The sequence below is a fragment of the Myxocyprinus asiaticus genome, chromosome 35 (assembly GCF_019703515.2).
Source record: "Myxocyprinus asiaticus isolate MX2 ecotype Aquarium Trade chromosome 35, UBuf_Myxa_2, whole genome shotgun sequence".
NCBI lineage: Eukaryota > Metazoa > Chordata > Actinopteri > Cypriniformes > Catostomidae > Myxocyprinus > Myxocyprinus asiaticus.
In genome coordinates this window covers 9,845,311-9,868,144 of record NC_059378.1, presented here as the reverse complement: position 1 = coordinate 9,868,144, position 22,834 = coordinate 9,845,311, and the positions used below count along the sequence as shown (strand labels likewise).

General features: G+C 38.6%; 2 protein-coding genes across 2 annotated transcripts in view; both read right to left on the bottom strand.

Annotated features, from left to right (window-relative positions):
• plekha6 (pleckstrin homology domain containing, family A member 6) overlaps nt 1-10,483 on the bottom strand; it is a 133,459-nt gene extending 122,976 nt beyond the window's left edge. Inside the window, exon 1 of the mRNA XM_051672089.1 lies at nt 10,268-10,483. The gene's annotated coding sequence lies outside the window, so the exon portion shown is untranslated. The remainder of the gene's footprint in view (nt 1-10,267) is intronic.
• Nucleotides 10,484-17,626: 7,143 nt separating this feature from the next.
• LOC127425812 (protein phosphatase 1 regulatory subunit 15B) lies at nt 17,627-22,745 on the bottom strand. The gene is made up of 2 exons (XM_051672093.1): nt 19,876-22,745; nt 17,627-17,912 (listed from the first exon to the last, which is right to left on the bottom strand). Exons 1-2 carry the CDS (start codon nt 21,751-21,753, stop codon nt 17,721-17,723), a joined length of 2,070 nt encoding a protein of 689 aa, XP_051528053.1. The 5' UTR covers nt 21,754-22,745; the 3' UTR covers nt 17,627-17,720.
• Between the last annotated feature and the right edge of the window lie 89 nt (nt 22,746-22,834).

Here is a 22,834-nt window from a genome sequence, read left to right as displayed (position 1 = left end):
TGCAAACCATTTTACTTCCGTAATGTGACGTTTTTCAGAGTGAAACAGGGTATTCATCAAGAAGAAAAAAAAAATGTAGAAGGGGACCTGATTTTATAAATGGATAATCAAAACAATTAAATCGTGAAAAAAGAGTATTACATATACCAGAATAGATCCAGACCGAATGCAGGTTTACTAAAACAATGCTTAAATAGCGCTATGCCTATTGTTTTCCATTTTGATTTATGATTCCGATATTTTTTTTAATTGGGCCAACATGCAGTTCAATTGTGCACAATAAGACCAGGAATGTGCATTAAGAGAGTAAATAAGTCAATTTTGACTCATAAATACATAGTGCAAATAAAAATAAAAAAAAAACATATCAGACTGATAAGAATGAAATTACAGGAAGTTACTTACCTTGTCTGCATTGAAAGGTATGGTTGTTATATGATGAGTCAGAATTATCCAGTAGGAAGAAGCCTGTTGCTAAATATCATAAAAATCAGTGGGGGTTACAGCTTCACTGGCGATTATCGATAGCAGCATTAGTTAGAATGCTACGTCAGTAAGTTATAAGTTTCTGTTGTTCTTGTCCTGGTAGGCGTACATCAAATATGAGGCAAAATGCAGGTATGTCATCTCTACGTTTTCAGTCCTGTTTCTTCCATTTCCCCAAGAGTTATTTTATCTTTTTTCTTTTCATACATAGCACACTCACACACCCATCTAATGTCTTGTCTGTGAACAAACCAGGGAGTTCTGTGGAGCATGAATATTTGCTTCAGAGTGTTACCATTCTTTTGTGTCTCATGTCTTAAGGCATGGGTTGAATAGTTGAACAGAACAAGGCCACACCCTAAACATAAAAGTGTTGTTATGTCATCTGACAACCTTTGTTTTGTTCTTTTCAGGTTAGCCTGACACATTCACTACATCCACACTACAAAATATAATGTAAAATTGGGGTCCATGCTTTTTTAAATGTGAAGTGTCTAATGTTTTCATCGTGATCGCACGGAAAATCTACATGTTGCTTCCAAAATGTACCATAAAATGCATTCTGCCAAATTACTGACAAACTGCGTTTCTCATCAGACATTTTGCCTCAATTCAACATGATCACATTTCCCACTAGTGCTACTAATAGCACATTGCACTAGCAACCTCTGAGATATGGGTTCTGGTCCCATGGGAACTAGGAAGTTATCATGTCCACATAAAAAGTGGTGAGTGCAATTCGGAGGTTTTCTGGGCACTCAAAGTGGTCTACATAGTATTGGGGGACACTCCTCAACCACCACCAGTGTGCAGTATCCACCTGGATGATGCAACGGCAGCCATAGTGCACCAAAACGCCCACCACACAGCAGCTATTGGTGGTGAGAAGAATACAGTGTAGCGAATTTATATGTAAATAATTAATTTGTTTACGAATCTTGGCCGCATTCGACCACCAATGTATGTAGGAAATTCGGTAGTATAAATGTACACGGGATGGGTTAAAGTGCCCTCGTACCCCCACCATTATATGGAAGGAAAACTATGTGTGAGCTAGGAATTATTACTATTCTACATTAATATGCAAGGAAATGTATAATGGAATTAGTCGCGTTCGACAACCATTATAAATTATATAAATGACAAATAACTAGGTTATTTGTCTGAATAAAATTCTCCACCATTAAAATCGTAATATAACATCTCGTTGTATCCGCTCACAATTTCTATTGTAAGGAATTAGTTTTAATAAGGCAATTATGATTAATTCTCTTATTGGAGTAATATTATTCTCATGGCTTATTGAAAATAATATTACACATATTTAGGTATAGCTTTGAAGCAAAATCTTTTAAAAACAGGGATGAGATTATTTATCAAAATATACCACAGTCAAATTATCTATAAATACAGACAAACTTTATTGCTATTTTAAACATAACTAATCTAATACATACAACATGAAATAGGTTGGTGAGTAGTGACAGAATGTGAAATAAATGATCAATATAGAGAAAATGAACTTTATGGAGTCTGGTGACAATGCCTTAAGAACCATTTATCCTTTGAGTCTACATCGATTTGCAATCGGATTACCCAAAGTATTTAACTAATACACCAGCACTTTGAGCAAAAGTCTGGAGATGTACTTGCGTGTTGTTGCATTTCCTTGCATTGTGTACTTTGTGTTGCTTGGTTCTTTGGCTCTTTGTAGAAAGTTTGTTCCGTCTATGTTTTGGACTTCTGTTATGATCGGATAGTTATTGTCTGGATGAAGTGAGGCCTTCTGCAAGAAGGACTCATGACTCCCGTTGGATGTCTGAACCATAGAGCAGAGAGTGAGAGGCTTCCTTGGGACTTTTGTGTCCCGAGTTTTCCTTGGACTCTACATGGCACGGAGGATTAGGAAGAAGCAATAGAGCCGAAGAGAGGCAAAAGTGGCAGTTCCAAGAGAGGATTCCAAGAAAGCAGAAGCAAGAGAGAAGAAGCACATTCTTCCTGTTTTGGAAACATTTGAACTGAAATTGGCCGCACCCCAAAAGGTGTCCTGAGCCAATCAGAAATGACTTTTCAGAGTCACATGGTCGACTGGTCTGTCCTTTTCAGAGTTGATTTACGATTATTTGCGTGCAAAATTCCAGCTCAAAAATAGTGAATGTTTAATCATGAACTTTTATATCTTGAAGCGTTGCAAGAGACATGACATTCATTGTCATCAACATTCTCTACGTACACAAGCAAGCATTTGCATACTAAATGTGACATACTTTCATAAATATTACATGTGTAAGTAACAAAACATGAAAATCCCTGATTACCAATCATACTGGTTAATTCATTGGTTTTACAACATGGATAATACATTACATGTTATGATAAACCTGATTGTTGTGGTATTTTAACAGGTGAAGCCTTGAATAGAACAAGATTTAAAGATTATACTCATTGATTTGTTAGTTAGAAGTGATTACAAATCACTACACATTTTAAAAGGTACATCGGCTATAATCATTAATTTGTCAGATATAAAAGTAATCACAGGTCAAAGTAATTTTCAGAATTATCTAGCAAGGCTAGGTATTGTGTACATTGTGGATCTAAATGCATTCTGTACATTTTACAGGGCTGACTCAATGAAAGTACAACATTCATGGATTCCTTCACGAGTCTCCGTAGATTGCCGCAGATTTATGCATTTCAGGTCACAAGGTCTTACTTGGCCATTTGGTCTTACAGAATGTTTAAGTTTGTGGAACAAAGAAGGGTTGTCCATATGGGTTAGCTCTGTCATTACAAACCCTAGTTTGAGATTAAGCAGGAATGGTAGCGACGGCCTCCTTCAGCAATTTAGGTGCCATGGATTCATCTTATGACTCTCTAATGGCTTGGTGGGGGTTCTCTCTGATCTGTAGAATTTGGTGTTGTGTTCATTTGATGGCTTCGTTTGTGGATAATCCTACAACAGTGATGTAGCCAATTCATGTATATATAGGGGATTATTAGGAAGCCATGATGGATTGACACCAATGGGCAAATTTGTCCAGTACACCAGGGTTACACCCCTACTCTTTTACGAGAAGTGCCCTGGGATTTTTGACCAAAGAGAGTCAAGACCTCTGTTTAACATCTTATCCGAAATATGGTGCCTTTTTACAGTAGTGTCCTCACCACTATACAGGGGCATTAGGACCCACACAGACCGCAGGGTGAGTGCCCCCTTCTGGCCTCACTAACATCTCTTCCATCAGCAACTGTAGTTTTCACCAGGAGGTATCCCATCCAGGTACTAGCCAGGCTCAACCCTGCTTAGCTTCAGTGGGTAACCAGGCGATAGCTGCAGGTAATATGCTGCAGGCATATTGTCTAAGATAAACATTTTTACTCCACTGACAGTTAGGTTTAGGGTTGGGGTTTGAGTGAGGGGGTAGAGGTAATAAAATATGCATTCCTGTTGACTGCACGACATAATTTACAACTAAAAATACAACTCGCTTTTGCCGCCACTATTGATTATTCAGAAAAATAGAACTTGTTCGATACACACTATATCAATGCACTGCATTTCCTCCTCTCCAACTCAGTGGGAGCTTTGTATGCTGCATTGTCCTGCAATGCACTATGAACTGGTCATGAGTTATGCAATAAGCTGAATCCTTGAGAGAGATCTGAATTTTAAAAAGCACAGCCAAAATACTCAGAGAGAATGTGTTGAATCTCTTTCTTTTCTCTTGATATTGAACAGAAATCCCTGTCCATGAAAATGTGTTGGCCAGATGAATAACGAAAAACAACACTTGCCCAAAAAAAATCATATTGAATTTAGACTGCGGTCTGAATTTGCAAATCAACAAAAAATGTGGAACAAATGACAAGTATAGACACAAAATGTGTAATACTCATGCAGTCTGTTAAACCAGCTGGTCAGGTTTTATTGCAAATAGTAGACCGTAGAGAGAGTCAGGCACTACAGAGGCTATTGGCTGCCATTTGAAGTCTTTTCTTGCTGTCCTAATTCCCTCAGACTTGGTCCTGCGGCTTGATTTTTGTCTGTGTAAATTGTAGGGATTAGGATTCAAATATATAAAAGAGATTGGGGGAGGCTTTGTGTTCTATTGGTGAAAGGGGTTCACAAGTATGTTTGGCAAAAGATACACAGTCTTCTTCTGTGCAGTCATTGTCAAAGTATCTGATTTAGCCTTGCTAAAGGGTAAGCTAAAGGGTAAACCCATGACTAGTCATGTGTTCAAACGCTGCTGTATTTACTTGCTCCTGTTCTTAAATCAGTTCAATATCACTGTTTACATCTGCTCTGAATATAAACCAAAGATAAACACCAGTCAGCCACAACATTAAAACTACCTGCCTAATATTGTGAAGGTTCCTCTCGTGCCACCAAAACAACAGATAACCGCTCAATATAATTGTGGTGAGAAGAATAGCACCTCAGAATGCTATTCTGAGATGTGGGTTGGCACTGTTTTGATGGCACGAAGGGGACCTACACAATATTAGGCAGGTGGGTTTAATGTTGTGGCTGATCGGTGTATGTACCTACAGTGCTTGCAACTCTTTATTGATATTCCTCAAACATTCTGGTTATGAGTTTGTTCGAAACCACTAACCTTACAGTCAATTTTGTTGTTCTTGTTTTAGTAAACTTTATACATTTTGAGAAATTTAAAGATGTAAACATATCCCATTAACTTTCATTGATGTGTCCAGATGCAAATTCATTAAACTTGACAAGGTATCTTTAAAACCCGGCGCTCATGCACGAGAACAGTCAAAGACATCCATCTATAGATTTAAACAATCAAACAATTTAAAAAAACATTCGGTGGTAATAGCCCCTAATTGAGAAAGAATCTGCTTTTGAAAGGTACTTTAAAGAGTTCCACAGCTAAAGGAAAAGCAAATGTTCATAACTTTTAAGTCTGAGTTTTAACCGGCTTCCACATGACTCGTGCTGGGGTGTCAACACAAGCATCATGCACAGCTTTGTCTTCCACATGACAAGTTGCAGAAAGTGATTTTATAAGTTGTGCTGCCGCTTTCTTGCCTTGCCATTTGTGGTTTCAACTTTACGAAAGAAAACATTTTTATTTGTTTTTTGTTTTTTCTGAAAGCTTGAGACATTGTTGAAACTTTTTAAAGGTGACCTGATTTTCTAGTTAGTGACCATACACACCCAAACACATCGCTGTACTTGCAAATGTCAGCCTGTCCAATTAAGTCTGCATTCATGTTTTGGGGTCTCTGCACTTTAGCAAGGCAAGAATATGATGTTCCAGGACCGTGTGAACAGTGTTACCGCAGGCCACCAATGTGAAGACTGAGCAATCATGTGATGACAGAGTGAGATATGACATCTCTGTAAACCTGAACTGCAATACTTCCATCATTTCCATCACACCTTCAGAGCTAAAGAGACTTCCAAATGGATAAAAGACTTCCATCAGCAAACTCACATAATGTTAGCATACTCACACTTATATAAAAGCTTGTGTTGTGTCTACCACACAATTGCTAGTGATGAACTGCATTTGGGTAAATACTGTGGTGTGTCATCGCCCAGGAAGGAATAGAGACTAAAATGCTTTCTAATTAGTCCTGAGGGAGAAGAGGCGGGCCATCTTGGAGTCTGGTTTAGTCCCACACTGCTCAACCATTCTACAGAGAAAGTAGGATTTGTAATGCCATTTAAATCCTAATGGTTCTATATCCTGGTGCTGATAATTCTGTCTGAAGAGCTTGGATTCACATATTTATGATACTTTTGGGTCCCTTTTAAGCTTTATAGTACAGCAAGTCACCATCAACTGCTCTTGTACTGAAAAAACGGAACTCAATGTTAATAAAAAAGTCTGCTTTTGTGTTCCACATAATACAAAAAAGTCATGTGGGTTTAGATTGACATGAGGGTGAGCAAATTATGACAAATTTGTCATTTTGGGTGAACTACTCCTTTAACCAGGCTAAACCATATGAGCTTTTATTGTATGTAAAACGGTTCCTTTTGCTATGTAACAATAAAAGCAAAACCATTACGGTTGGAGGAACAGATGTGGCTGTCACTTACATTGCTGTCAAAATCATATTATTCATGCCTCTTTGTTGTGTGGGTGTTGAAAAATAACACAACGAACTTTCATAGCAAAGCAAAGCCTCATGAAAGCCTTTGTGATGTCACAAAGACATGACAACATTTGATAAACAAAAGTGTCATCTGTTCCAGTGCACATCTGTTTCCATTACAGCTAAAGCTTTTCATAAGGCTCATCACTCACTCACTGTTCACTACATAGTGAATGCCACATCGGAGAGAATGTAAATGAGTGATTGAATTCAAAACTTCTTTAATGTTGTGCCATTTAGTGTCCATTAGTTGTAAACTAATTTAGAGTACATTATGGGTATAAATGAGTAAACTATTTAGGGAATTAAATACCAATAGTTCGAACAACACTACGCATGTCTGACACTCCATACAATGTACTATACTGGCCTTGGAAAAGAGAGTGATTTCAGTGCAACATCTACTCTCAGCTCTGAAGAGACCAGGGATCCAACTGGGATAATAAGATCTACCAGGTTCTCGGTTAAAGATAGACATAGTCCAAAATCATTTCAGTTGAATAGCTTAGTTCCAGTTGAGTAGTTCAATCATTCCAGTTGAATAGCTTGTCACAGCAGGTGAACATCAGGGCACTTGCACAAACATGCTATCATTGTCTGGGTACCACGTGAACCTCAGAGTTGAGAACATTATAGAGCTTCACACGCTCACCAGGTTTGGTCAAAGTTGCTGATTTGATTAACTAAATCCGGATGCAGGGTAGGTGAAGCAACCACCAAATGATCCAAATAGGGATTAACATCCTTGCAAAGTGGCAGTCTTTTTCTATTGGTGTGGAGTTGACTACCACAGGGACGGGAACCACTGGAGTCGTATGGATGACGTTAATGCTGATTGTCTGTGCTTTATGGAGCATCAAAAATCGTGTTACCATCCACTTGTATTATAAGGACCTACTGAGCTGAGATATTTTTTCTTCAAATGTGTTCTGCTGAAGAAAAGAAGTCATATACATCTGGAATGGCATGAAGGTGAGTAAATGATGAGATCATTTTAATTTTTGGATGAACTATCACTTTAATGAGTTTCAGTTCCATAAACAGATTCTGAATGTACAATTTTCCACCGATGCAGACAGAGCAGCAAACAAAAACACAGCTCCACTGCTGCCCTGCTACTGAATTATAGAGTGAAACACACAGCTTGAGCAATGTAGTCCGATTCTGAATGAATGAATCTTATGAGCCGATTCTTTTGAGATTTAATAACATACAGCGCTACCAGTGTACTCCAATTCCCAAATAGATGACTCTTATGTGACAACTTTTTTAGTGAATCAATTACCGAATTACCAATGTTATAAGGTTCCTGAATGAATTCGTTTTTTGAGCAGACTCTTTCAGTCAATCAAAAACACTACTACATCAGTCTGTGCCATTACTGAACTTATCTTACTGACGAAAGTAATGTCTTTCGTTAATTTAATCTAGAAAATGTAATAAGAACCGTTATGTTATGCAATGTTGTGCATTGTTGTTATTTCCAAATATTCCTTCCACAAAATCACTAAAAGAATCTTTAATGGAACTGTTAAGGAACTGGGAAATCCATTTTTGTTGCATGGCCAACAAAAGCTTGGATATTCTGTCTAACATCTCCATTGTTTCACACAGAGACTTGGTTTGTTTTGAGACGGACCACTTTTATTAAAATGAATGGGGAAAATTGGAACACCCTGTGTTGGGTGTCAAAAAGGATGTCCTACCTTACAGGTAAAAGAGCCAGTCACCTTTTAGATACAGACATCGCCTGCCAGTTAACTTGAAAACGTGTATGCGCATTAGCTGCACAAGCCTGAAAAACAGTGGTTTTTAGCATGATCTGAGCTAATGAAGCACAATTTATGATCCCATTGTTGACAGTTTTTACTGCTAATTTGAAAAATGATATTTGATCGTAATCTTAACCAACCGTTTTGGAGATCTTGGTCTTTCCCCATTTAAGTAGACAAGAGCTGTACTTTTATGCTGCTTGTATCCATTAAACACATCTACCCTGGAGTGTTCCCAAGATGGCCACAAGTGGACTGAGTTACCTTGAAAAGAAATTTGGTTTAAGGAAGAAGAAAAAACATGAAATGTGGGTGAAAGATTTATGATAAAATTTTCATTTTAGGAGAACTATTCCTTTAAATCCATTCCACAGTATTCTACAGATTTTCCCCCAAAATCAGAAAAGAAAATGTGGAAAAAACAGCGGCAGATTACGTCTGGGCCTATAAAAACAATAAAAAGAAATCAAATGGCATGGTGTGAACTACATCTCAATGGAGTAATGCAGAGGTGTGCTAGCATATGTAGTATTTCATGGTCAAAAGGAGAAGTTTTGGGTTCTGCAGTGGAACCCTCAGCATAATGGAAGCGCCGCATTACTACTCAGTATTCGCCTTGGGCACTCAGAGTATCAGTGCTGCATCAGAGAGGAGCTGTTGCATTTAAGAGACAGAGACTGAGAACAGAGAGTGAGAGAGAGAGTGAACGAAAGAGTTTAAATATGGGCGATAATAATATTATGCCAATGCAAACAATTTCTCACATTTTGTCATTTTGTTGCACACAGTTCCCTCCCTCTTTTTTTTTTCTTTCTTTTTTTTAACTGTGTAAGCTTCACACAAACGGCAACCAGCTTTTTTCTCCGGCCAATGAGAAACAGAAACCAAAAGTGCATTTCCTTTGCACAAACCAATCACATGGCAGATAAACAGAAGAGAGGGAGAGGGAGTTACAGCACAAACAGATATATCAGCGTGTGGTACCAAGGACAGAGAGCTAGTGAGCTTCCAGAACAGATGCGTCTTTTTGGGGGCAAAGCACTGCATTCATTTCTTTTCCACACACACACACAGACACAAACACCATGACCAGTCCACTTGCTCATGAAAGGCCATCACAAATCCATTTAAATGCTTTTTAATCTAAGAGACCCCAAATTATTTGGATTTGAATAGCCATAACAATAAGTAACAACTCTATTGTCTCACTTTATACGACATCTGAATTTCATTTCTTTAAAGATTGTATGCGTTCATCCGAATAAAAATCACAAACACCCAACCTGGCACTAAACAGAATGCCAGTTGAAGTCAATTGAGTTTATCCTCTCAATCTAAGTGCAGTTTATCCAAAAAGCTCTTGCTTGGCAAAGCTCAGACGCTTAGATTTGCTCAAATGTTGCCTTGGGTTACTCTGCATGCAGGACGGCATAGCACAGCTCTGCTTAAATCAGACAAACCCAGCATTCAGAGAGGAGCAGAGAGACAGACAGGCAAAGGGAATAAAAGACAGACAGGTGGCAGCACTCTGGGGGGACAGAGGACCACAAAGCCCATCTGGTGAGACCCCAGCATCTGTAACCACGGACAACACCCCAAAAAATGATGCATGTCCCCAACGAGGACCAACCAGATCAAAACATTCAGCATGCTGGATATGATGTACAGCCTATCTGTGTGCTGCAAAAGAATCTCTAAGCTTATAAAATATTCACACAAAACTTCCCATGTGAATTAAACATAAGTGTGTGAAAATACTCAAAAATGGGAGATGTTTGGTAAAGAAACGATATGCCATACAACACATTTCTTGAAAGTGCACAGGAATAACGGTAACAAAAACACACACTATAAATACAGATATCAACACTCACCTGTCAACGGCTACAAGCGCTTCTCTTCTTGACAGTAGATATTTTAAATATTCTTGATATGTCCACAAAAATATAACAATGATAATATAATCATATTAACAATTCAAAATAATGAATCAGTTGATAGTATCAAACAGCAAAGAAAAGCAATAGTCTGTATTGTCAGTATGGAGGCAACCTGACTGATAACAGCAACAAGACTAGCTGGTGCAGGCAGACACGGTAAGATGCTGTACAATAACAGCATCCCCCTCCCAGGAAAGGATGGATAAAGGAGGGAGTGACAGCGGATTGGAATAATGGAGAGGGGAGGGAGAGCATTACGGAGCATGCTCACTGTAAAATCCCTGGGTATTTAAATGTCACATGACTCGCTCTGAGCTGTCAATCATTGCTTGTGAGAAAACGAAGAGAGGGCGAGAGAGAAAGAGAGATGGAGGAACATTATGCTGATGAGTACAGTGCAGAACAGTGGGTGGCAGCATCACAGTGGCTGTTTTAATTAAAGAAAAAAAAATTATAAAAAAAAAATGTTTTAAATATACTCCAAAAGTGTGGTTCAAACAGTTTAAGAGACTAATACAAACCGTTGTCTAAATTATAAATTAAATACTAAAATACAAGAGGGTCAATGACGTGACCTTTATTCTTTTTTTTTTCTTTTTTTTTTCTTTTTTTTTAGATCTATTAAGTTATTCAAAAATACATTAAAAATGCAATTCACACAAAACTATTACTTAAATACGCCTCTACTATGATGAACATATTTTCATTTTCTGACTTCAAAGTCATTTTGATGTTTTGTTTTGTTTTTTGCTTTTCTGGGGGTTAAAGTAAAAAATGTCTAAGTGGTTTAAACATCCGGAGTCTGTAAAAAGAAAAAAGCTTTTACTGTTATTTCTTTAAAAATGTGTTTTGAAAAAAACAATAAAAAAAAAAATCATATTCATGACTAAAAAATTGCTGATATTTGTAAATAAATAAATAAATAAAATAAACATTAAAAAAAAAATTGAAAACTTTTTTTTAATTAAAGATTATAGTTGCACTCAGTAACTTTTGTCTTTGTGTCTTCTTGGACTTACACTGACACCTAGTGTCTTGGATGCAGCATCATTTAAAATCAATAGTTTTCAGTTTCAGATGCCATTGTAGAAATTTTGTATTCACAGTCAGCCATGATTACATTAATCAATTAGTGAAAGTGTCAAATAACAGGACGGTTACTGAGATTAAGCGAGGAGTATTCAGCTGGTCATGTGATTCTAACATGGCAGCCCCCATGTGCGGACCCTCTCCATGTAGAATAAAACAGCTTTTATAAGGTTACTAATATGACTGGAGTCTTCATTTTAATGTGAGGGGTCATGATTTCCTACACATATTTCAAAATTACAATTCATGTCTTTAGGAGTTTACAAAAATTACTGAGTGCACCTTTAAATTGTGCACACGGTGGGGCCTGGGTTGCTCAGTGGTAAAGATGCTGGCTACCACCCCTGGAACTCGCTAGTTCGCTAGTTCGAATACCAGGGTGTGCTGAGTGACTCCAACCAGGTCTCCTAAGTAACCAAATTGGCCCGGTTGCTAGAGAGGGTAGAGTCATATGGGGTAACCTCCTCATGGTCGCTATAATGTGGTTCATTCTCGGTGGGGCACGTGGTGAGTTGAGCGGATGCCGCGGTGGATGGCATGAAGCCTCCACACACGCTATGTCTCTGTGGCAACACGCTCAACAAGCCATGTGATAAGATGTGCAGGTTGGTGGTCTCAGACACAGAGGCAACTGAGATTCATCCTCCACCACCCGGATTGAGGCAAATCACTATGTGACCACAAGGACTTAAAAGCACACTGGGAATTGGGCATTCCAAATTGGGTGAAAAAGGGGACAAATCACCCAAACCCCCCCCCCCAAAAAAATGGTGTACACACATTTTTTTTTAAGAAGCAATTAAAGTGTTTTTATACATTTTAAGTTATTAAATACTTTTTTTGTACAAAATGCATTAAATGTTTTTCAAAAAAATATACAAATACTACCATTGACACAATTATTACATTTATAATAATTTGACATGGTTTAAAATAGATTTTTAAAAAGCTTTCACAATTTGTAATCACCTTTTAGCTTTTTTGCCATTCACTTGCAGTAAATAGTTTTGAAGTCAGATCTCACAGTGAAATCAGAAACCGTAGGTTGACTTTTCTTTAGCTAAAGTCGTTCTGTGCTTACCTAAATGCAAAACACTGCCCCCAGTGGCCAAATAGGCACGTGTGAGCTTCATTTTCCAGGAGAAATGTCCACGGAGAGGTGCTAAAAGCGAGTTGTTTTCAGCTGTACAGGCTGTAATACAGTAAAGAGGAATGCATATTATGTAAACTGTACCCACCAATCCAAACCCCAAACCTAAACCATCAGTGGAGTAAAAATTTAATATAGAAAAAACCTCCAATATCGCACTCGTCAATGATAATGCGGACACAATTACTTACTGGTTTCAATGCAGGATCAGAACCCGGGTCTGATCTGCCCTTCCGGTCCTGCCACAAAGGAAGGTAAACACACTGGAAATTATGCAAAAAATGTCTGACAGGATATGCCGCTTGTCGGCAAATCGGCATAATGTTGCCAATCCTAGGGTACCGGAACTTTATGAATCAACATGCCGACTTCCCGTGTGATCATGTTGCGTAAAAACATGTAGCATGACAATTAATATTAGGTTGTGAGAACTGAATGCATAATAATTATACAAAAATTATAAAAATATTGTTTAAAATTGTTTTAGATGAAGTGTAGCATGTCACATGAAGAAGAAGAAGAAGAAGAAGAAGAAGAAGAAGGGGAGAGAGAGAGAGAGAGAGAGAGAGAGAGAGAGAGAGAGAGAGAGAGAGAGAGAGAGAGAGCAGCGCATTCCCAGCACAGTAAGAAAGGAGTCGGTGGCAGGTGATCTTGCTCATATTTCAGCTGCTGAATCTACAGCTGGATTCAATCTACTCTAATACCTCACATTCCACACGCTCACGACTGCAGCAGACACATAACAAAGCAGAGAGGCCCTTGTCAGTTGTGTTCAGAGTGTTGACATTCATCTATGAATACAAAAGATAACAGCAATTACATTCTGTTTTACTTGTTGTAGGTCAGATTCATTCAGGCCACAAAATGTGACAGTATTAAGTACAGAAAGACTCTGGGACTAATTTTTGTCTTATTTCTGCATGAATTTAGGGCACAATATAATGACTGATAGTTTAAATTTAAAATGTGTCATACACTCAAATATAGCTAAAATACTTACTAATTTAATTTTACTCTGTCAAGTCTACAAAAATACTACAAATAAGTTCCTTTGTCAAATCTTTTTGAAACAACAAATGGTATACTACGCCCTCTAGTGACAAATTCTATACTGTGCTCTCTAGGGTCAAATACTGCGCCCCCTAGTGTGTGAAATAGCGAATATACACGTAATTCTTTTCAACCTGATATTGATTTATTCTAAAGAGAGGAGAATGCTATCCTGTAACTGTCCAACACTTCTGCTCTTTAAATATTAAGTAACTAATAATAATCAAGCTAATTTTCATAGCCCTGTACAATTAAAAATTTGATATCTCTAAATTATTAAATACAAAATTGTATCACAAAAAGTGCAAAAAAAAAAAAACAAAAAAAAACAAATCGGCACCAAAGTGTTCAAATATGGTCACTTTGAGAGTAGTGTTTTTTACTTTTTCTGGAGAACTAATATAGTTAAGCAACATTAATATAACTATGGCCTATGAAGACTATCTCTCTCTATTCACCCCCACCACCCCAAAAAATAAAATAAATTATCATCAGTTATTTACCACCAAGAAACCATTAAAGAAATAGTTAATCAAAAATGAAAATTATCTCATCATTTACTCATCCTTATGCCATCCCAGATGTGTATGACTTTCTTCTGCTGAACACAAACAAAGATTTTTAGAATATTTCAGCTCTGTAGGTCCTCACAATGCAAGTGAATGGTTACCAAAACTTTTAAGCTCCAAAAAGCACACAGAGGTAGCATAAAAGTAATCCATAAGACTCCAGTGCTTTAATCCATGTCTTCTGAAGGGATCCAATCAGTTTGGAGTGAGAACAGACCAAAATGTAACTAATTTTTCACAATAAATCTTGACATCTACAGTCTCCTTAGCGATCATGATTTCAAACTCAATTACACTCCCTAGCGCATGCGTCAAGCTTTAGGAAGTGAAATCGAGCTTGAAATCATGAGCGTGCCTAGAGACTGCAATGGCAAAATGCACAGTAAAAAAAGAGTTACATTTTGGTCTGTTCTCACCCAAAACCAATTGGATCGCTTCAGAAGACATTGATTAAACCACTGGAGTTGTATAAATTACTTTTATGCTGCCTTTATATGCTTTTTGAACCTTCAAAGTTCTAGTCACCATTCACTTGCATTGTATGGACCTAAAGAGCTGAAATATTCTTCTAAAAATCAGCGCGTGTATAAACTGTCCAAATAATTCAGACTGAATCGCGAGTCGATTCAGGTCGTTTTGCTAACTCGTTTAACCGATTCATTGAAAGAAACTTAAAAGAGTCACTCGGGAAAAATGTTGTTGTCTCACAATTAAATAAATATTTTCCTCCAAAACATGTTTGCCACAATTATTGGCACCCCTAGAAATTCTTATGAGTAAAATATATCTGAAGTATATTCCCATTCATATATATATATGTATATATATATATTTTTTTTATTTATTTTTATTTTTTTTTAGTACACCTGGGTGACTAGGAACGTTCAGCCATGACTTCCTGTTTTACAGTGGTATAAATATGAGGCAACACACAAGCCAAATTCCCTAAGTCATCCACCACAATGGGTAAGACCAAAGAATAAAGTTCTGATGTGCGGCAAAAGGTTGTTGAGCTTCACAAAATGGGAAGTGGCTAGAAGAAAATAGCTTAAGCATTGAAAATGCCCATTTCCACAATCAGGGCAATAATTAAGAAATTCCAATTAACTGGAGATTTTAAGAATCGGCCTGGAAGAGGACATGTATCTATATTGTCTCCAGGCATGGTGAGGAGGATGGTTCGAGTGGCCAAATATTCTCCAAGGATCACAGCTGGAGAACTGCAGAAATTAGTTGAATCTGGTGATCAGAAAGTCTCCAAAATTACAATCAGATGTCACCTACATCACAAGTTGTTTCGGAGGGTTTCAAAAAAAAAAGCCTCTGCTCTCATCCAACAACAAACTCAAGCATCTTCAGTTTGCCAGACACTACGGGTACTTCGAATGGGATTGGGTTCTATGGTCCGATGAAACAAAAATAGAGCTTTTTGGCAGCGACCACCAGAGATGGGTTTGGCACGCACAGAGAGGTGGCCATATGGATAAGTACCCCATGCCCATGGTTAAATATGGTGGTGGATCTTTAATATTGTGGGGCTGTTTTTATGCCAGAGGTCCTGGATATATTGTTTGGATTCATGGCATCATGGACTCATAAATCAAAACCTGACCGCCTCTGCCAGAAAGTTTAAAATGGGCCCTGGTTGGATCTTCCAGAAGAACGATGATCCAAAACACACATCAAAATCAACACAAAAATGGTTCAATGACCACAAATCAAGTTTCTGCCATAGCTATCCCAGTCCCCTGACCTGAACCCCATATAAAATCTGTGGGATGAACTGAAGAGAGTCCACCAGCATGGACCTCAGAATTTGAAGGATCTGGAGAGACTCTGTATGGAGGAATCGGTCTCAGATCCCTTGCCATGTGTTCTCCAACCTCATTAGGCCGAGACTCAGAGCAGCCATCTTGGAAAAGGGAGGTTGCACAAAGTATTGAATAAAAGGGTGCCAATAATTGTGCCACATATAATAAAACTTTTGTTTGCAATTGTTTGATATCCATTAGAGGATAGATTTTTGTGAATATTTTGAATGAAAGATCAAAAGAATAAACAATAAAGACATATTTTTCACAGCCTTGTTTGCTCGTATTTACCAAGGGTGCCAATATTTTTAGCCACAACTATATCAAGATGATGCAGTCATGTGTAAAATTACAATATGAATATATCAAGAATACACATCAGACAATTTTCTAGTATTACTTTTTATTGAATGTTAAATTAGGACTAGTCTCTTTTGTCACAAATCCCATAACAGATGCTTCCTAAAATGTATTACAAAAATAAAATGCCTTTATTAATTATACTGATTAACAAATGACCTTAATGCTTCAACATCAAGCATATTATAGTTCAGATCAAAAACATGCATTTTGTCCCTGCATTTCACCTTTATAATCAAGATTTTACTGCTAGTCACAGCTGCCACTGTCAAAGCCCAGAGAAACCCCCCGTTACACAACAGTGATGTACACACATAGTTTTCTTTCATTAAACAGTGATAGGGAAAATAAACTTTTTTTCATTTAGGATCATGCAAATACATTGCACTTAAGGCCCATGCCCATATATCTTCACTCTAATACAGGAACAGATACTGATTTAGGCATTGCTCAGCTCCAGCAAAAATACTAGGTTCAATGTGAGAAATGAGTGCCACTACTCTGGAGGATCATTTAACCTGTATGCCTCCTGTAGCTTCAAACACTAAGGCCTGGCTTAGTGATCCATTCCAGAGGGGAAGTATGTTATCTTTGGCTTTTAGGTTACAAAAGTTTGAAAGAAGACCTGCTAGATGAAAACATTAGGGAATGCAAAGACAAAACTTCACATAGGTAAATTTCTTTTTTTCCCCAAAAAATACTTTTGAACTAATAGTTTTAAGAACAAGAAGAACATCAATTCAGTAGGGTTGAGTAGAGGTGCTTTTTGAGTGATGTTAGAGCTTGACTAATTTTCTTACAGGTGTTTACCAAACCTAGTCAATTAAATCAATTTCCCAACAGGCATGGGAAAACCACCAAAGTAAACAAACAGCTATTCAAACCTTTTAGCGTTTTTTTTTTTTTGCACTAAGTGAGAATCCTGCAATAAAATAATCTGTTTCCTTTTTTTTTTTTTTTTCTCTTTAAAGCTTAACTACTGTAGTAAGGTGAAGAAAGTACAGCGTGACATGTGGAAAAGATAAATCAAACAAAATGCATATTTCCAAAATCCACACTACAACTCAGCGCACAAAACATATGTGGACCTTCAGCAAAAACTCAGGTAATGTGTCCTTCCCGGACAGAAACCTTGGGAGTTCATTGGATTTGTGACTTGTGAGCCCTTACAACAATTAAGGGCATCCTGATGCCCTGAATTTAACTATATATATATATATATATATATATATATATATATATATATATATATATATATATATATATATATATATATATATATATATATATATATATATATATATAAAGTTTTTATTAATTGTGTAAATTAATTGTGAAACAACAAACAAGGCTTTTAATTAACTAGTACTGAAGAGTCTTTGAAAAATGACCAGGCGGAAAGTTGGAGAAAGGCAGTAGCTAATAGTCTCTTCAACTTCCTGAACACGCCGCTGAAAACGACAGCGGTCCCGGGCAATTTCCTCCCAAGGGCCATGGCGGTCCTCATCGCTGCTGGCATAGAACTCCTCTACATCTTCCACAAACTTCACCTGTAAAAGGAAAACAAGCTTTATAATGCAACCAAAGAAAGAGTTTAACAGACAAGTAGTTCAAAGTTTCATCTAGTGTTCAGCAATATGTTTACTGCACTTGTTACACTTTATATAATGGTGTATACTGTGCCATCAAAACTCTGCAAACCAAGTGCTTCAATATTCTCTCTTGAAGGCAATCAATGTGCCACCATTAGATGACAGTGTCTGTTAAACCACAGGTAAAGCAATGTTAAATCCAAAAAAAACAAAAGAGAAAAAAAACATTCAAATTTTGATTCCCATATGTTTGTATGTGTGTCTGCTTTGCTTTACAGTGGATTCACAGATACATTAAGTTCCAATGCTCTAAGAAAAAAAGAAAAAAACAGATTAGGGTAAAAGAGATGGGCGGGAACTTTATTTCTAATCTCCCTTTCCAGACTTACTCCCTTACTGTTGCTATGTAACATAATTCCCCCAACCAATTGTTAAAATACCATAAGTGTAAGTTGAGTAAGTGATAGCTCCTTGTTTACGATGCCCTCCATCTGAGTGGTTGGGAGTGCCATCATCCCCAGACCAACGCTAATGACTAGAGAGCTACCAGAGTCATGAAATGCATCACACCATCAAGTGATAATGAGCAATGGTCAGAGCAATAACTCTCGTCTCCCTAGAGACAGCAAAATGGAACCACTGCATCACATCACAGGCAGGGGAATTAGGCAAAACGACTTATAGAAAATAATGTGCTGCACTAGGGATACACCAATATTAAATTTTTTGGCTGATATCAATTTTAACAAAAAAACTATAGGCCGATAATGATACAGTCACTCACAAAGTAGAAGTACAGGCTATGGTCAGACACATTGTGTTGTAACTGCAGCATAACTTTGAAAGTAATATGAACTTTATGATTCATGGAAGGAGTATTATCTCCATCTAATTCATTCTTCCATTCCAGACACAATAGAGAGGTGTTCTTAAGCCACCACCCTTGAATACTTATAGGAATAGTTTACCTGGTTTTCTCTCATCACTTACCCTTAAGCCGTCTCAAACGATGATGTAAACATATATCCATAAAATGCAAGTCAATGGGGTACAACACTTCCAAGGTCCAACAAGGACATAAAAGCAGCATGAAGGTCATCCATATGACATGACTTGTGGTTTAGTTAATGTCTTCTAAAGCGATATGATAGGATTTGGGTGAGAACAGACCAAAATGTAACTCCATTTTCACTATGAATCTTGCCATCTGTAGTCACCTAGGCACAATCATGATTTGAAGCTTGTTTGCACTTGACACATCCATCCGTTCTCACCCACCACCAATTGTATTGCTTTAGAAGACATAGATTAAACCATTAGAGTTTTAGGAATTAACTTTATGTCCTTTTTGGAGCTTGGTAATTTTGGACTCCATTGACTTGCACTGTATGGATATATTAATTTCATGTTTCCATCAAAATATCTTCATTTGTGTTCCGCAGAAGAAAGTCATACAGGTTTGAGATGGCATAAGGTTGATGAAATGCTGAGCGAATTGTAATTTTTTTGGGTGTTTTTTTTTTTTTTTTGTTTCTTAATGCCATGCCAGCATCTATGGCTATTTAAAATTGTAGGGGGAAAAACTAAAGATGTTTAAGATACATTTTTACTGAAATCACTCAAATTAAATTTGGATTGACTTTGTTAAAAACCTTTTCAAGGGTGTCAAAAGAATAAAATGTTCTCACATGAGTAGAAAAATTACAATCCAATAAAATGTTTGACAGTGGGTTCTGACATGATGCACATATTGGGGGGGGGGGGGGGATTTTCCCCTGATAGATTATGGGTGAACTATTCCTTTAACACACACACAAAAACATTCAGAAAGATCAAACAAAGGCACTTTCAAACAAGAACTTGTATGGAGTTAGTGTGAATGTAATGCATTACTTGAGGTAAAAACTTGTATTAAACAAACCTTTTTCAGCTGAACACTCGTGGCACTGCTTGAGCATGGCACAAGGGAAATCTCTGAGAATCCACTGTCCAACCTCTCCTCAGCCTCCTCCCTCTTGTAGCATGGGATTCCTGGTAATGTCATTTTACGGCACCTTTTGGGGGGCTTTTGAGTCTGTATGGGGGCCTGGAAGTTGAGAAGACTGTAGGGATCAGCTGAGCAACTAAAGGAGTTCCATAGTCTCTGATTATCATCCTCATCCATCTCACAGGCCTCTTCACTGGACTCATTCTCTGAAAGTGAGGGGGGCGAAGGAAGGGGTGAAAGGTGGGAGGACATATGTGCTGGAGGAGACTCTGAGACTGAGGAGTCCGTAGCAGGGCTAGGCTTGGAGGCTGTCCTTATCGGAGCTGTGAAGTTTCGAGGGTTGTAAGGATCCCCGTTTTGGCACAGAGAATTCCACAGTCTCTCTGTCTCAGTGTCTGCCTCATCTTCTTCCGAATCCTCCTCAGTTTCATCATCACTGTCATCCAGGTCCTCAGCCTCTGAGAAGTGGGATGAGCCTTCACTATCAAATCCATCATCATCATTACTGTCCCAATCACCCTCATCCTCCGATTCAGATTCCCCACTGCAAGGGCTGCCCATGATGTAAGCGATAACCTTGTTTTGACAGTGAGGTGTGGGCAAAATGGGTAAGTCTTCAAGGACAGCTGGAGCTGATGTCTCTGCTGTCTTCTCAGGGTCAAAAAACTCAGCATCTTCCTCACTTTGCTTAATTTCCTCTCCGTAGGTGGCAGACTCACTCTGAGCCTGTTCCACAGACTCATTCCCAGTCGTGTTACTGTGAAATGACATCTCCTCAGAGGCAAGATGACAGCCTGTTTCCGACAACACATGCTCCTCAGAAAGCAGTTTTGTTTTACGAAGCTTATTAAGTGAGTGTTCTTCCTCCAAGCTAGAGTAGCCATTGTCTTGGTCCGGGGTTAGAACTGCCACTTCACTGTAGGCTCTACTGCAAACTATGAGTTTAAAAACATTCTGATACTCTTCATCTAGTGGCAGCTGGTAGGAGTTTGGGAGGGAGTCTGGTTTGGGCATGTGTAGGCTTTCATTGTGGGCCAGCTCTTTGGAGCACAAGGGTCCAGTGCTTTCATTGTGCATTGATCCCCCATCAGTGCCACGTACACACAGTTCTGTCGTCTTGGTAACGATAGCCTTTGCACGACTCTGACAATAGCCAACACTGTGATGCTCTCCACGATGCTGCCAGCTCGTATCAGTCTCTTGTCTGCTTTGTGGTACATTTAGCAGCCAGTTTTGAGGGCTATCATCGGGGCCCCAAAATCCACCCAACCACCAGGTGTTAGCAGAGCGCGTTGACACCGTGTCCGCGCACCAGACGCATCCGCTTTCCGTACTCCCGCGCTCGCTTGCCGTGCGCACTTTTTCTTGCTTGGAGGGCGCGTATAATAACACCTGGCTGAGCAAATTTCTCGCCGTTCCAAGGTATCCGACAGATGCCTGCCTTTGCATGTTGAAATCCTTCTGTGCGGTGTTCTGGATCCCCAGTTCACTCAACGAGTCCTGAGTTAACCAGGCCAGAGTCCCAGGGTCTTCAGAGGACGCGCACGCCGCATTTTCATGCTGGAGGTGGAGATATGTACCTTTCAGAGAGGTCTCACCGAGACCCCCCATCAGTGAGTTTCCAATATCTAGATTTGACTTCATATCAAAAGCTGTCTGGGCTCTTCCCGGTAAATATCTCTGCAGCAGAGACCACGCAGGCCTGGAGACCAGAGAGAACACGCTGATCCACGAGCTGTCATCACTGCCGTCACGCGTGGTGCGCGCGTCCGCTTCAGAAAAGTGTCCATGTGCGCTCATTCTTCTAAACATGTGTACTCCTATGAAATGATTAGAACTACATAAACTGAACGGAAATAGAACTTTGTTAAGCTAACCATTAACGTCAGTTACTTCTTTTAGCAATGGCTCCACGTTTCCTGACAAATTTGCATAAAAGTGCTTGGGTTTAGGGAGATTACTCTGAAGGTTAATGTGAATGTTTTTGTTTTCAAAACCCAGATATGGCCTTATAAGAATGAGCTGGCTAACGCAGCTTGTAATCTTTAATATTATCACAATTTAAGTTTTGGCTGAATGTTAGCTACGAGAAAAGTCAAATGCTCCATTTTCCATAGTTTCAGCCCTTAATACCATATATGTGCACTGATAAATTTTCTCCGGGGTGAAATAAACAGTCCATGTCGTTCAAATGGCATAGAGTCCGACCCGGCGCCAGCGAATACCATCAGCGTCCATATTGATCGCAGCGTTAGCGCCAACTGTGCTGTCCTGAGGAAAATAACACCACTTATTTCGGCTTGAGGGGATTGTAGTGACGACAGAAGGAAAGGAAAGGCTTTCTGAGGTGAAATAAGAGTAAAATTCCAAAGCAGAGGTCGAAACCAAAGCCATTTTGTCGTCTGAGGGAAGCGAGAGTAAGCTCTTCAACTGTGAGTTTTACGTCACCTCAAATCGAGCCCAGCCGCTGCGTTTCTCTGAGGAAAATTAACACAAACTTGAAGAGACAAAAACGGCAATATCGCTCAAATCGAGCCTAAACGATCTCTTTTTGGTTTACGACAAAACCACTTTCGCTTTGAATATGAAAACTTCGTGTTCAGGCTCGTTGACGTCCCCGTTTCGCCCAATCGTCTGAGCTAGCCGCAAAGCTAAAGCTGAGAGATTTCATCAGAAAAAGGCCGTAAGGGAGCGTGTCTAAACTCCCGGAACTCTGGCAAGCTTAGGGACCGTGGTAAAAATGTCGATCTCACGTAGGCTTGCCACTTTTGAAGTTGTAAAATAAGGGAACTTAAAGGGGGGGAGTTAATATGTGTTATTAATAAAAATTGTATATCCTTTCTTATATGCTAAAATGAGAACTTTCCTGACCCATGACTTATATATATATATA